Source organism: Arvicanthis niloticus, chromosome 12, assembly GCF_011762505.2.
Source record: "Arvicanthis niloticus isolate mArvNil1 chromosome 12, mArvNil1.pat.X, whole genome shotgun sequence".
NCBI lineage: Eukaryota > Metazoa > Chordata > Mammalia > Rodentia > Muridae > Arvicanthis > Arvicanthis niloticus.
The window spans coordinates 19,932,553-19,949,000 of NC_047669.1; the positions used below are offsets into that span (position 1 = coordinate 19,932,553).

General features: G+C 41.3%; 1 protein-coding gene across 1 annotated transcript in view; it reads left to right on the forward strand.

Moving 5' to 3' along the window:
* Snx4 (sorting nexin 4) overlaps positions 1 to 16,448 on the forward strand; it is a 66,351-nt gene that overhangs the window by 34,840 nt on the left and 15,063 nt on the right. The window contains exons 7-11 of the mRNA XM_034515536.2: positions 5,709 to 5,781; positions 9,501 to 9,562; positions 11,177 to 11,242; positions 13,428 to 13,517; positions 15,384 to 15,483. Of these exons, the coding sequence (XP_034371427.1) occupies positions 5,709 to 5,781; positions 9,501 to 9,562; positions 11,177 to 11,242; positions 13,428 to 13,517; positions 15,384 to 15,483 (391 nt within the window). The remainder of the gene's footprint in view (positions 1 to 5,708; positions 5,782 to 9,500; positions 9,563 to 11,176; positions 11,243 to 13,427; positions 13,518 to 15,383; positions 15,484 to 16,448) is intronic.

Consider the following 16,448-nt stretch of genomic DNA (forward strand, 5'->3'; position numbering starts at 1 on the left):
AGCCTGCACTCAAACTCTATGCCAGCACAGAGATCAGCATTTGAATAATCCGAGACAATCCGTACACAGTGCACAAAAGGTTCACCTAACCTGTAGTTGCAAGGAAATTTATTTGTTATAAATTCTATTTTAACAGAATCTTAATATGTAAATTCTCTGTACTAAGTCTGATTGGCTCAACAGATTAATAATAATGTAAAATAATCACACCATTATTAAAATAGTATATATCACAAGAAGGTTTTACTCTAGTTTTCTAAATTCCAGAAAATCAGAATAATTGTTTCAGAGATGACTAAAATGCTGCTTCTATTACTTGCTTCATAGAAGCTTATTTTGTCTCAGACTTAACTGTTAAAAGCAGTGAGAAGAGAGACCTGGCAGTGTCTTCTGTTTTATTTTAGGAGCTCTGTAAATGTCCTTTACCTTGCACTCAGAGTATAACTGCAACTAAGGTTCATTTGTGGACACTTATTGCCTCTTTATGTTATGTTGCAAATAAACTAAATCCATTAAAACAGAATTGAGAGGATAAATCAGCTGGATTATGTAACTCACATGTTTTTATTTTTAATCTACTAGTTTGTTTTTGTATAAACAGCTCTAATCTTGTGTCTATCATAACCTTGCCAAGAAGTTTAATTTACTGTGGTTTTAGTTGCTAGTTTTTCTTTTGTGAAAAATAAAACATTGGCTTCAATTAAATCATATATAAAATCATAACCTTTCTTTTAAAAGAGAACTACAATGTAAATATTTAATTATGATTTGCTTAGGTCCTTTGAGTTTTCATATTATCTACTTCAGTATCTTTTTTGTGCTGAGATTGTAGCAAGAAGTAGAGATAGGAAATAGTGTAGAGTTGGAGTTGCCTTTAAGAGCCTCAGGCCTTGGCAGTACAGTTCAGTGGGTGAAAGTGCTTGCCATGCAGGCCTGACAACTTACTTTGGTGTCTAGAACCCATATTAAAAAGCCAGATGTGATGGTGAACATCTGGTGAGATCAGAGGTGGAGTCAGGAGAGTCTCCCAAAAGTCTACAGGCCAGCTAGCCTTGGTGGAAGGAAAGAACTGACCTCTGAAACTTATACTTTGCCCTCCACATGTATGCCGTAGCACACCCATGCTCACATCCATTCACACACACACAGAAATCATAAATAGAAAAAGTAAAAATCAAGACAAAGCTCAGAGCCCTGTGGTAAGAATCCCTAAGGCTGAAAATGCAGAACCTGGAAGAGGAAGGCAGCAGCTGACTGACATTTGCAATTTCTTACACTGACACAGAGTCACAATACACCGAGCTTCATTTTGGAGGAGTTCTTTTCTTAGTGATGGTTGATTGTACAAATTGTAGAGGTGTAAGTGCACCCAGGAGAGACGCTCAGTGTTGAAATGTATTTGTTACTCTTGCAGAGGTCTTGTTCAGTACCCAAGCACCCACATGGTAGTTCCCAACCATCTGTAACTCCAGTTCCAGGGGATCCCATCCCCTTGAATGACCTATGTGTACCAACACACACATGGCACACACATACATGGAGGGAAAACACTCACACATAAAATGAATAAATTTTTTTTTTTTTTGAGATGATGTAGGGTCTCGCTGTGTATCTGAGTCTTAGAACTCACTGTATAGACCAGGCGATCCTTGAATCTACCTGCTCTCTGCCTGCTGAGTGCTGGGATTACTACCACTATGTATGCACTACTGTGCCTGACTTTAAAAAGAAAAAAAAAGTTTTAAGAGGAAAGTATAAGAGAATTTGTATGACTTAATACTTTCAGCATGCTAAGACAGTAAAGACTAAAACCATAAGAAAATAGGAGAGCAATATAAAATAGACAACAGCGGACTCAAAAAATAATGAGTGACACTTGGGGAGCTGTCTGTCAGGTTGAGAGGGTGCAGTGACTACAGGCCAGAGAATGTAGGAATAGGGAAAAGAAAGGCAGTGTGGGTTGGAATGACTGAGGCAGTGTTTAGAAAGGAATAAAAGATAAACAGGGTTGTACTGTTGTAGACATCCCAGCTCACAGGCTCCATTGGGATCTTGTTCACACGTCAGTCTTACTTGCCTCTGATTCAGGGATTAGACATGGTTGGTGTTGCGAGAGTATGGCATTCAGACATGATCCAGTGTGCTTCTTCAGTCTCAGACAATGCCATGTCGCTTAGGCTCTGAGACAGTCCTTATTTTGATGTGCAGGCAGTGCTAGATTTTGACTTTGCCAAAGGATCTAGATTGCAATTCTAGAAAATCTTTGCCTCTATCTCTTAACTACTGCTGTCCAAGGTTTGGTGGACTCTTTAGTTTCACCATTAAGCCTTCCCATTTCCAGTGTCTGGTCTCTCTGAAGATGCAGGCTTTGTTCTTCTGACTATCTCTGTGGTGTCTTGAATCTTAATGCTGGCTCTGGTGACATGATTGGTCCCATGGGGATACTGTTTCCTCCCTAACCTGCCTATCATTTAAAAGAAAGCACAGCATTCTGTTTCTCAGTTAGTAAAAGAGTGGTGTGTCTCGGACACTGTCACTGGACATGCTAGGACCTCTGGTTCCCTTAACTTAGGTGGACTGCACCTTCAGCTACTAGTACGTATGAAATTTCTCATAACCCAATGGGACAGTAAGAACTTTATAGTTAGGCCTGACCTAAAAGGAAAAGCTCTTAGGGAATCAGGCCTAGAGGAACTAACTGTAAAGGATTTCTGACTCCTAGTCCTTAGCACAAGATTTGATCAAGGCTATACATAGTATACACCTTTAATCCCAGCACTTGGGTCTAGGCCAGCCAGTGTTATATAGTGAGACCTTGTATCAAAAAACAAAAACAAAACACAAATAAATATGATCTGATCAAGGACTGACAGGGTTTAACAATTTACCTCCAACCTTTACTCACCAACACATCAATGCAGTTGTTATTGCCTCCACAGGAGCTGTTCCTAGCTAAGCACAGGCTCTGTGTAAAGAAAGCAGTTCACAGTTGTTTAGGAAATACATTTTTAAACATTTAATGTTGACATCTAAAAATGGTTTGGCTGTGTACTATACCCTATTAACTTGTCAGGCGTGTGTGTAGATTGTAGTATATGAAGAATTATAAAATGAAAAGTCTCACTCGGTCACTGTCTATCAAGTCTCACTTCCTTCCCCAGAGTTTGATATCCCAAAAGTCTAGGATTTTTTATTCTACAAGTGTAAGCAAAATTATAGAGTCAGTTTTCTGCTTCTCCTGGGATATAAACATGTCTTTTCCAGTATTGGTTGACTCAAGGACAGCCATGCTTTTGGCCCTTTAATGCCCAGACTGTTCCTTAGATGAGAAGCACTGCCTTGAGAGGGGTGCCTGTAGCAGAGGCTGTTTGAACCAGTGGGGATTCCCTCAAGCTGGCCGGCAGCTTCTGACTGGATGAGCCGTGGTAAGCATATGCAGGGACTCTGTGTACTTTCCTAAGCTACATTATTGATGTTAGATTTTGGGGCTGGAAAGATGGCTGAACAGTTAATAGTATTTAGTGCTCCCCAGAGGTCCTGAGTTAGGCTCCCAGCAGCTATGTCAAGTGGTCCACAACCACCTGTAACTCCAGTTCCAGAGGGACCCAACAATTATGACCTCTTCAATCTCTTGGATAAACAAATACAATTAAAATATATATCTTTAAAAAAAGAATTTCGGTTTTGTCTCAGGATCAGTGGCTAATCTGAACTAGAAAGAAATCTCCCTACCAGCAGAGGAATTGTGTAGGAATCAAGCAGAGCAGATTAGAGTGTATGAGCTGACTAGGAGGCTAGTCAGGGCAGTAAGAGAATTCCAAGTAAGAGGCGATGCTCCTGATACTGACCTGAGGGACTGGCAGAGAGCCTGTGTCAGTGCAAGTCGACCTCAGCAATGGTTAAGAAGTAGAATATATAGGCTGGTGTAAGGAGAAGGCATGGGGGGAGGAGATGAGGACAAAATACAGACAGCTCTCAGGCTTTACTCTGTAAAACTGCTGGGGAGCAGAATGTATGTGGGGGAGCTAGGGAAAGAGGCCAGGCTGTGGATATGTAAGTAACAGTGCTGTTCAGGGGGTGGTATAGCTCTGGGGTTAGGAGATAGTTCCGGATTGGAGGTAGGAACTTGGAATGTGGTAGTGTACTGTGATTCATAAACATAAAGTCATACAAACAAACCACAAAATGAATAGTTATTGAAAGATTAATGAGACAATGGCTGAGAATCTAAGACTTGCACTCTCACTATGAGCCTTTCCAGAGTGTAACCTGAGGGCAACCAGTACCTGAAATCCTGGGGCGAGCTTGTTTTAATCAAACCTGAGTGCCAGTGGACCTGTCTGTGGCTCTTCACAGTCCTCTCCCAGTGAGAGACCCCAGTAGTGGCTTGGCTTGGGTTTTTTAGTGTTGTTGTTTTAAAGACAGGACCTTAGTCTGTAGTCTGCACTAGCCTGAGATTTACAGCGAGCTATCTGTCTTAGCTTCCCAAGAGCTGGGAATTATAAATGTAAGCTGTCATGCTGAGATCTCAATAGTGGGTGAGGGCGTGCATGCGTGTATGTGTGTGTGGTATATGTATATACATGCAGGTTCCAGAAGAAGATACTAGTCTTTCTCTACTGCTTTTTGCCGTAGTGTCTCTCACTGAACCTAAAGCTCACCATCTGGGTAGCCTGGCTGTCCAGTGACTTCCCAGGATCCATCCATCTCCATCCTTCAGTTGCTAGATTTACGGACATGAAGGCCATGCCTCATGCCTGGCTTTTATGTGCTGCTAGGGATTTAGACTCAGGCTCCCTTGCTTTCCTGGAAAGCTTGCTACCTACTGAATCATCTCCTAGCCCCTCTCAGTGGGTTCTTAAAACAGACATTTCAGAAATTCTTAGATATGGTGAAGAAAGGGAGTACTACAGGAGACTCGAAGGGTCACAGAGAGCACAGCGGGTTAACTGTGGTGAAAGGAGTTGGGAAGTAACATGAGGCAGAACATCTAGAGAATCTGGTGGAAGCCGAATCTAAAGAAATGTAGATTTGAGAAAGCTTTACATTGACTGACAGAAGTGAAAGTGAGGTTTTCTCACATGCTGGCTTCTGTTACCTGTGTGGAGAGTGACATCAGAATCTTGGTGTCAGGCTAGAAAGATGGTTGAGTGGACTAGAACACTTGTTGGTCTTCCAGAGGGCCACAGGTTCGATTCCCAGATCCCAACATGATGGTTTACAACCTCTCGTAGCTCCGTTCAGTTCAAGGCATCCAGTGTCCTCTTTGAACCTCTATGGGGACTGAGATTCACATAGAATAAAATAGACAAGTCTATTTTGAAAAGGCTTGAAGTCTTTGTGGAGAATTGGAAAATTACTGAGAACCGTTAGGAATATAAGAATGTTGGAGACTGCTATTTCGGTTGCAGTATTTATTTTTCAACACCATAAACTTTTCCTTGTTTTGTTTAGTTTTTAGAATAATTTTCCATACCCACAGATTTCATCTCTACCTGGTCCCTTTTTGCATCTTTTCTTGGCTTTCCATTTGTGTATGTATTTTATGCTGTTTTATTTTAGGATATTTTTCTGTTTATATCGGTTTGTAATGTTCAGGGACAGGATGTGGTTAGATAGAATGAGTTTCATTATTGTCAGGAATTGCCATTTTGTGTAGAAACATTGACTGCTTGCTTTCCTAAGTGAGGTTTTGTTTCCTGTTTCAGGAGGTTTACTGAGCTGAGGCACTACAGTGATGAGCTGCAGTCTGTCATCTCTCATCTCCTTCGGGTCAGAGCTGTAAGTGATCCGGAGCTCTGGGACACCCCCAAGGATGGTGCTAGTCACTGAGTCGACATGCTTCTAAGTACTGGGTGGATTTAGGGTGGATGACTGAGTTTACATGCAAATCTAGTACGTTTATATCATAAACTGCCTTTTAAGGAAGTGGGGGCCTCTTCTGTTAGAAACAGTGTGAAGAGTTTAAACCCATTACTTTCTTCCTGGTGTGTAATGGTGTAGCCATCTTATCAAAAGGCCTGTCATTTCAGAGTGGGATGTAAATGATGAGAGAGTTTATATTAGACTCTGTAGAGTAATTCCTCAGCCTTTGAGGGTTTTGTTTTTTTAGCTTTGTGGGATATTTTGTGACTGTTAGCACATCTTGTATCTGTGGTCCTTTAAGGCGGGGTCTTGCTATGCATCCCAGGCTTGAACTTAACTGTCCTCCTGCCTCACCTTCCCCATTGCATATTCCACAAAATAAATTCCACTGAATAAACTTACTTAAGGTACTAGTCTGCATGACAAAAGGATAAGGAACAACCATTGTGCTTGGACACCATTGTAATGCACGTGGGGAAAATAGGCTTCAGTAAATAGAGTACCTGGAAACTTGTCATCTGATCATCCCAGAGGAAACCTTACCTGAGACAGGGTCACTAGGTCTGCGGTCATGTCATATTTGACTGAACTCCTCCTTATGAGATGAAATAAATTGAACAAAAGAGCCCACTAACAGGACAGATCACATCTTGGTGTGAGCATGTGAGTGTTAGAGATCCCAGGAAGCCAGAGCCTGGGGAGGGGCCCACCTTGCTCAGTTTTTTAGCAGTCCATTCTCAACGGGCATTTGCTGGAGTCTTATAATTAAATTCTTTCAGAGTTATTGTCCCTAATGATCTAAAGACTTCTTACTAGGCCTCACACACTTTACTGAAAACCAAGATTCCAACACACAAAGCCGTAATAGAAACTGTCAAACCATAATAGATTCCTTAAATATACTGTCAAATGATAAATAAAGACTGTCACACTGCAGTGGGTGGCTCTCCCTGTTATCTTACTACTTGGAAGCAAGAACTGAATATTAGGAAGGATTTTGAGTTGATGAGCTGTGATTTCTAGATCTTTCATTACCCTGAAATTCCACTGCTGGACAGTGGTGGCGCACACCTCTAATCCCAGCGCTTGGGAGGCAGAGGCAGGCAGATTTCTGAGTTCGAGGTCAGACTGGTCTACAGAGTGAGTTCCAGGACAGCCAGAGTTACACAGAGAAACCCTGTCTCAAAAAAAAAAAGAAAAGAAAAAGAAATTCCACACATAGAGTATGAATTATGATGAAGTTCTGACTATAACAGTGGAACCATGGGATATCTTCTGATTAACTTGGGGTTTAAAATAGTGTTCTGAAATTAGGAGAAAGGGCATGAGACATGGATAGTAACAGCAAGATGACAAGACAGGGATGGAAGGTTAAAGACCCACATGAACATAGGCTTGAAAACCACACAGAAAGCCCCCTGGGACCTGCCTTTTCCTAATGCTGGTATCCGCTGTAGAAGATGGCTCAGATCAGTGGACCCCTTTGCCAAACCTCTGTCTCCAAAACTGTTCACATTACAGATCCTGACAGTAGCAAACAGTTACAAAGCAGCAACTAAAGTAATTGTATGGTTGGAGGTCACCACAACATGGGGAACTGTATTAAAGGGTTGCAGCATCAGGAAGGGTGACAACCACTGGCTTAGATGTTGTTTAAGACAGGTGGTGATGGCACACACCTTTAATCTCAGCACTCTGGGAGGCAGAGGCTTGTGGATCTCTTATGAGTTTGAGGCTAGCTTGTTCTACAGAGGGAGTTCCAAGATAGCCAGGGTACACAAAGAACCCCATGTCTTGGGAAAGAAAAAAAGAAGAAAGAAAGAAACAAATAAAAGGAAAAATAAAAGCATTATCTTTTCTGTTGAAGAAAGTCCTTTTAAAACTGCTGGGTATGGGTTGAACGCTTAAGTCAAACAGAACTCCTTAGGCAAAGCAGGTGACCTTAGAGCCAAGAAGGGCTGAATTTGAAACTGCTCTTTGCTGTCCACACCAGGCAGATACTGGAACCTTTCAGGATTTGTTTTCTAAAAAAGGAGACTGGTACTTGCCCATCACACTGTAGGTGCCAACACTTCTTACATGGATAAGTGCCTTATAGTCATGAGAGTCCAATAAGGTCATTTTTTATTTTGTGAGCTAACACAAAGGAAAATTAAAACTTTTTCTTCACCATTGTTTGTGCTCTGTGATGCTGGCATATGTTAGGATAACCTCACTTCATGACCTGTCAGAAGGTCCTTCTGTTCTCATGTAGTGCAATAGGAAACACAATGGAATGAATAAACTCTAGTACCTCCCAAGACAAGTGCAGGGACCCAGCCTGGGCCTGCCTTAGGAGCCTGTGCTCTTAGCCACCTATGGCCTGGACAAAAGATGGGATGGAAAATGACACTGGCTGAGTCATCCTGGTGACACATCAGCTGATGGAGACTATGTTCTTATCTCCTAAAGACACAGTATAAAGATTTGGAGAACTCTGATGTGGGCTCACAGCTCTACATAACAACTGCACTCATGGGACTGGAGAGCTGGCTCAGGTCAAGAGCCCTTGTTACTACCCTGGAAGACCCAGTAGGTTACCAGCACCTGGACAGTGGCTCATGATCATGTGTAACTCTCGTTCCACAGGATCTAGTGCCCTCTTCTATACTGTGCAGTATATACATACTTGTGTGCAGTATATACATGTGATGCACAGACATGCATGTAGGCAAAACACATACATATGAATCAATCTTGTAAAGAAACAGCTAAACTCATACTTGTTTAATTGCTTATTCTGTTTCCTGTTGTACTCTTTTGCTTCTTCTCCAGACGGAATTACATTTTAATATAACCTTGTTAATATTCTAAAGCACAAGTTTACTTTGCTAGCATTTAAAGATGCAGATTATAGTTGCTGACATCATATGTAATAAGTATCTTATAGTTGTTTATAAAAATGGTACTGTCTGGTGTTTGCAGTTCAGTCAGAGAGGGTGGCAGGAGAGAATCATACACAGCTCCTTTGGAAACCACTTATATCCAGAGTCTTTTTATTTTTTTAAGACAAGGTCTCACTATGGAGACTAAGCTGGCTTAGGGCTCACTCTGTAGACTAGGCCGTCTTTGAACTCACAGAGATGCACTTGCCCCTTTCCTTCTAATGCTGGAATTGGAAGTGTGTGCCACCAGGCCCAGTTAGGAATTTTAAATCTCAGAATCTTTGAAATGTGTTAGCAGACTTAGAGGAGAAAAGGCTGTGTGTTCACCATCTAATAGCGCGCACAGACTCCTCTCCCATTGTCTCCTCTTCTCCTTCAGAGGGGTCATCTGTATTAGCTCCAACTACAAGAACAGGCATGTGTGGGGAAAACCTGTGTCGGCTCATAGACTGATTTAATTCAGGTGTTTGATGTGTTACTGAAGCTGGTGCTGATATGCTGGGCAGAGCTCTCTTCTCTTGCTACCAGAACTGTAAGAGTAGTAATGACAACTGGTAAAATGAACTGGGAACACCAAGTAAATATGCTATTCTATTTTCTTGTTTATTGTACTAAACATGATTTTTTCATCTCTTAAAAATGTTTATGAATTTTTAAAAAGTAACCTATATAGGATTTCAACCTAATACCAATTTCTGTTAAATGTTTCAGAGAGTAGCAGATCGACTCTATGGTGTATATAAAGTACATGGGAATTATGGGAGAGTTTTTAGGTAAGTATCATATGAACATAAACATTTAACTCCAATTAGCTTTTTGGCTTAAAAACTGTATTTTAAAGCTTTTATAATGTATGAGTCAGAAGAGTATATATCTAATTTTGTGTGTGTGGTCAGATGTAAGTGCACATGTTGGGAGGTGTGCACATGTTGAAGTATGTGCATGTGTGTAGAAGCCAGAGGTTCACATTGGGTATCTTTTGATCACTCTCCACCTTATCATCGAGGGAGGTTCTCTTACTTGAATCTAGAGCTCACCCTCTGTTTTTCCCTCCCAAGAGCTGGGATCACAGACAGGCTGTCATATTGAATGAGTGCTAGCTATCCATACTCTGGTCCTTGGGCTTACATTTCCCTAGACTCCTGAGACCTAGACCCTGTAGCTTGGCTGGCCTGGAACTCTTTGTATTGTAGCCCAGGCTTATCTCAGACTTAAAACAATCCACCTATCTCTGCCTCTCAACTGTTGAGATTCACAGTTGTGTTTCATTGTGCCTGGCAGACCGTATTTAGTGATGTCCTGAAGCAATAGCTTTCACTTTCAAATAAGTACTTTTGTTTTAAAGGCATCTGTAAACAAACAAACAAACAAAAAAAATGTGTGTGTGTGGGCTGGGGGTGGATTTTATATAATGGATGAGATTCCTGACTGCAGGGCCACAATTCTTGACTGATTTACTTTCTCTGTTGATTGCCTGGGAAGAATCACTGGAAACTATTATCTAATAGAACTGGATACTTTCTCTTTCTTTTATTTGTATTGTTTTACAATATATGAAGACTTTGGAAAGACGAGTGTTTCAGTGATTAGAATACTTACATAAAGGCTGGGGTAGAACAGTTGTCTAGTTGTATGAGGCCCTGGGCTCAGTCCTCAGTACCAAACTGAGAGGACAGTATATAGATGTATGTGTATATGACTTTACCATTTTGGTTACTTAAATCATATTTAATACTTTTTCATTTATTTTATATTGGGCTGTTTTGCCTGTGTACCTCCTGCCTCATGCCTACGGGGACCAGAAGTTCCTCTGGACCTAGAGTTTGTGGGCTGTCATGTGGGTGCTGGGCTCAACCATAGATTGTTAGAGACATGATCTTACTGTATAGCCCTGGCTGGTCTGGAACTTACTATGCAGACCAGGCTGGCCTAGAATTTACAGAAATCTTCCTGCCTCTGCCTTCCAGGTGGTGGGATTAAAGGTGTATGCCGCTACAACCTGGCTGTTGTTGTTTTGAAGTCTCATATAGCCCAGGCTGGCCTTACATTTTTCATATAGTCAAAGATGACCTTGAACTTCTGAGCCTTCTGCTTCTGCCTTTCAAGTGTACAGGATGTACTGCCACATTTAGTTCAGGTGGTACTGAGGATCAAACTTGGGGTTTGGAGCAAGATTGGTAGGTGTTCTACTAACTGAGCTACACCCCTAGCTTTGTGTGCTTGTATCTTACCTTTAATTATTAAATATTAAGGGAAAACCAACGGACTTGAATCACAGACAATAAATCCAAATATGAGTCCTAGCTAGAAAAGGATCTTGTAAACCGTTCCATTGAATAATCCCATAGAGCTAGTTCCTGGTATTTTTGTTCTTCCTTTTCTTCTAGTGAGTGGAGTGCCATTGAAAAAGAAATGGGTGATGGGCTACAGAGTGCTGGGCATCACATGGACGTGTGAGTACCTGTGGAATTAAGCAGCTGGGCCTGCTCAGTGCCGAGGGCTGCTAGCCTTTGGTTTTTGTCAACTTTACTGGAATTTATAGGAACGTTTTGCATATATAGATAGAACTTGTTCTTCTCAGGAATGCAAGATTAGTTAATACATGTATTCTGAAACTGGTCTAATTCATGTAGTGACAGAAGAAAGATAGAAATCTGTATGTGCATTTCAGTGTCTACAGAAACATTATTTGACATACTTTAACACTGTTAATAATAAACATTTTAAAAATGGTCCTTCACCTCCCAGCCTCTGCTGCCATGTCACATAGTAGGGCTGGCACTGCCAGCCGGAGCTGGGAAGACTGTGGCTCTGAGTCCCTCCTGACGAGCTTGGGTTTTCTGGCTGGACAAACCTGAAAAGCTAAAAGCTGCTGACTGGAGAAGGCCGCCAGGGTTTTAACTCTGAGATGCCAGAATGGTAGCTGACACCATGGGGATGGTTCAGTGATGAAGGAATGATGCCCAGAGTCAGCGAGGCCCAGCTCAGGGCAGGTGCTTTGGAGAGGTCTCCTGATTGGTGTCCTGGAGGAGCAGAACCTCAGGACCAGAGCACACTCTGGGTGAAGAATCTGCTTCATAAGTAGTGGGGTTGCTGTTGTTTAAGAGTGACATTTCTCATCCAGAATGTAAAAGAATATTATAGTCTGAAATTGGCATTTCAGACTAGTGCTCTGAGCTCAAGGACATGGCAAAATTGTGTGAGCTCCTGTCTTAAAAACAAACAGACAAAACTGATCAAAAGTTTATATGATGTTGAAATAGCCAAAACCAGTTTTGACAAAGAATCTAGCTTTCAAGATAAGTTGTAGGGCTATATTATAGCCATAAAGAGATCTTATACTTTATATAAAAGTAATTCAATTTAGATTACTATATATGTTATAGTAAAACTAAAATTGTAGCTTTTAGGAGAATATTGAAGAGAGTGTACAAAGGAAAAGGAGCTTTTGAGGGTTTTTTTGTTTGTTTTTTGTTTTGTTTGTTTATTTTTAGATAGAATCTCTACGTAGTCCTGGCTATTCTGGAACTCACAGATCTGCCTCCTGAGTGCTGGGATTAAAGGCATATATCACTATGCCCAGAGAGAAAAAAGAACTCTTAATGTAAAATTTGTAGAAGTTAATGCTGCATAAGGTACCTCTTCCACTGGAGAAGCTAAAAATGTTCTAGAAATGTTGATACAACACATATGTACCTAATTTTACTGACATATATGCACTTACACATTGTCCCAGGTCTGAAGGTACAGCACAGTTGGTAGGGTCATAGGTTCAATCCCCAGCACCATGTTAACCCACTGTGGTGGGGACACACTGGGGAAGGTAGAGGCAGGAGAACCAGAAGATCCCTCACTGCCAGGGAGTCTGAGGACACTTAGATGAGACCTCAAAAGTTTTTTCTTTGAATGTAAACTTACATATTAGGCATATGTGAAGGTTCCTATCAAAAGAAAAATGAAAAAAAAATTAAATTGAAAAAGAAAAGACAATATTAAGGCCAGTGAGAGAGTTTAGTGGGTAAAGGCCCTTGTTTCCAAGTCTGATGACTTGAGTTTGACCCCAGGTCCCACATTGTGAAGGGAAAGTGCCAACACCTGAAAGTTGTTCTCCATCTTCCACCACGGACTATGATGCATGTGTGAGTGTGTGCGTGCACACGTATACACATACACACACCTTTTATCAATAAAATGTAATTACTGTATTTAAATAGCTCCTTTAAACCAATAAGAAAAAAGAAAGGTGTTAAATGTTCTCATCATGAACAAGATGAGTATGTCAGGTAATGGATGTGTTAATTAGCCTGACTCAATCGTGCCACAGCAAACCTATATAAAACCCTCACTTTTTACACTGGAGCTCAGTGCACCTTATGCTACTTAGAGGGAGAAAAATAATTGCTTTAAATATTAATTTTTATGCCATATTCAAACTAACTCTTTAAAATTTTTTAGAAAATTATTCGTATTTTTGTGTGAGTTTTGTGTGTGAATGACATGTATGTTCAGATGCCCACAGATACCAGGAGAGGGTGTGGCATTCCCTGGAGATGGAGTCATAGGTGCTTGTAAGGTGCCCTTTTTTTTTAAACATTAACACTTTTGACACAGAATATTTATGCCTTGTTTCTTACACAGGTATGCATCTTCTATTGATGATATTTTGGAAGATGAAGAACACTATGCAGATCAGCTGAAGGAGTATCTGTTTTATGCAGAAGCACTTCGGTGGGTAACTAACGACAGGCCTGCAAATGTAGAGAGTAGTTGTTTTTTAAATGATTTCCTTGTGTCAGATCCTGGAGTGAGGCCCCAGTGTAGCCACACTTTGGATAATTTGTGCGTACTTTTTATTTCCACCCCTTCAATCCCGTAACACTAGATAGGAGAGAAAAAAAAGGAGAGAGGGGCCTGGCAGTGGTGGCACACGCCTTTAATCCCAGCACTTGGGAGGCAGAGGTAGGCAGATTTCTAGAACTCACTATGCCAACCAGGCTGGCCTTGAACTCAGGCTGCCTCTGCTTCCTGAATGCTAGGATTAAAGGCGTGCGCCATCACTGCTCAGCCTGATTTTTCTTTTTTTAAGTTCAAGTTAGAAAAATCATTTTTCTGAAAAGGTTAGCTTTTGATTAGTTTTCTGTCACATTGAAAGGCTGTATAAAAATTCTGTTGGAGGCCAGGCATGGTGTGCGCCCCTCTAGTCACCGTGGTCAGAAGATAGAGGCCTATGGAGTGAGGTCCAGGCTGGCCATGAGTACATAGTTATAAGACCCTGTTCTCAAATAGGAGAAAGAGAGGGAGGGGAGGGAGAGGGAAAGAAAAGAAAGAAAGAAGGAAAGAAAGAATTGTGTTGAGGAGCTGGATGGTTGGCTTAGTGATTAAGTTCATACTGCTCTGCCAGAAGACCCAGTTCAGTCCTTAGTAGCTAACTACCTGTGATTCCAGTGCCTGGAGTCCAGTGCCTCTGGGTTCTGCAGACACCTGTACTCGTATGAGTATACCAACACACGTGCTCCCACGAACACACAAGCATGAGCATACCAACACACATGCTCCCACAAACACACAAACATGAACATACCAACACACATGCTCCCATGCATACACACAAACATGAACATACCAACACACATGCTCCCACAAACACACAAACATGAACATACCAACACATGTGCTCCCACGAACACACAAACATGAGCATACCAACACACATGCTCCCACGAACACACAAACATGAACATACCAACACACATGCTCCCATGCATACACACATAATTTTAAAAAATACATCTTTGAAAAACATTGTATTGGGCATACAGAAGAACTGTGTTCTTCAGTGTGTCAGCATGAGAACGCTGGCAGGCAGTCAGCTTTTTTCCTACCTGCCTTATATAGAAGCAAGTTTCATCAAAATAAGTTTTCAAGTTATGAAGCCATAGAAAATTATTGAATGCAGTGAAATTCTGTGCAGTTCCTACAAATCATTAAAATGATTACTGTGTGTTCACATGAAAAGATGTCCATGGTTCACGCCCAAGTGTGAAGGTATCGACACAGTAGAGGTGTGGGTGCATGTCATAAATGCCTAGCTGATTTCTGGAAGGTTAGACACACTTCAGTGCACAGTGGGGTTATGGGGAACTCTGGTACTGTTCCTGTTTTGTGCACTCCTGTAGTAGAATTGTTTTTATAATAAGCATAGTTAATATTATGGTGATCTAAGAGAGCTGGGCGTAGTGGGAACTACAGGTAAGAAGACAGTACAGGAGGCAGAGCAAGAGGGTTTGAAATTCAAATACAGCTCGGACTACACTTAATGAGACTGTTTCAGAAAAAAATTGTGTACTAATCAAATTAGTATTACGTTTATTAAAATAGTTATATAAGCTATCTTTTGTTTATGAATAAGTTTTATGCTTAGGATCCACTAGATTTAATTTTCAGGATTGGACTACTACATTTTAAACTTGAAAGTTTTGGTCAGAAAAGCTCTGAAACTAGTTAGACATTATGACAGCCTCTGGGCCCCTGAAAACATTTCTGATATGTTAAGGAAGCCAAACCACCTTAATGGCTGTTGTTGCTCACCCCAAGGGCTGTGTGCAGGAAGCATGAGCTTATGCAGTATGACCTGGAGACAGCTGCTCAAGACCTGGCTTCCAAGAAACAGCAGTGCGAGGAGCTGGCCACTGGGGTGAGTGAGTGAGTGAGTGAGTGCTCTCCAGGTCTCTGGTGCCGCAGTAGTGGGCTGGGGGCGACGTGCAGTTGTAATATGCAAGCTACCTGTGTCTTAGGAGAATCATGAGATTATTGGTGCCTTTTTTTTTTTTCTGGAAAGCTTTATTACAGATTACAGAATCACTCAGAGAGTACAATGTCTTAGCTTCCTTCACCTTTAAAAAAAAGACTTATTACAAGTGTGTGTGCATTTGTTCACGTGAGCGTGCATGTGTCTGTGTGTGCATGCACTACACCTGCAAAAGCCAGGAAAGGGCATTGGATACCTTAGAACTGGAGTTACAGGCAGTTGTCAGCTAATGTTATCCTGGTGTGATTGCTAGGAACCAACCTGAGTCCCTTGAAAGAGCAACAGATGTTCTTAACCACTGAGCCGTCTCTCCTGCTTCTGGTTACTTTCTTGATATAAAAAGATAACAGCCATCAAAACCATGCAAAGGTGTTCTATGGGGATTTTAGTTTGGGGCTGGGATTAAGAGTACTTGGTGCTCTTGTAGATGATCCAGATTTGATTCCTAACACGTAAGTCAGAAGACTCACAATCACATTTACCTCCAGCTCCAGGGGGATCTGATCCCATCTTCTGGCTTCTTTGGGCACCTGAATACTTATGCACTTATATACATAAATTTTAAAAAGTAAAATATTTTTAAAACTTAGTTTACCTTGTGTGACACGCTACCTCGCCGATAAGGAGCACATCACACTCAAGATTCTTCTGACAGCGTCTTTTATTGTTACAGCTCTTTTAGTTAGAAGGATGCAAGATGGAGAACAAAGGAAGGACCCCAAGCCCCAGAATGTTCTGACTTATATACTATCAAAGAGACATGATTTGTCCTCATTGGCTTACAGACTGGGGTCTCATTTACATATCCACTGATAGTACTTTCAGCGGGAAAATTCGCGCCTACGCGTGCG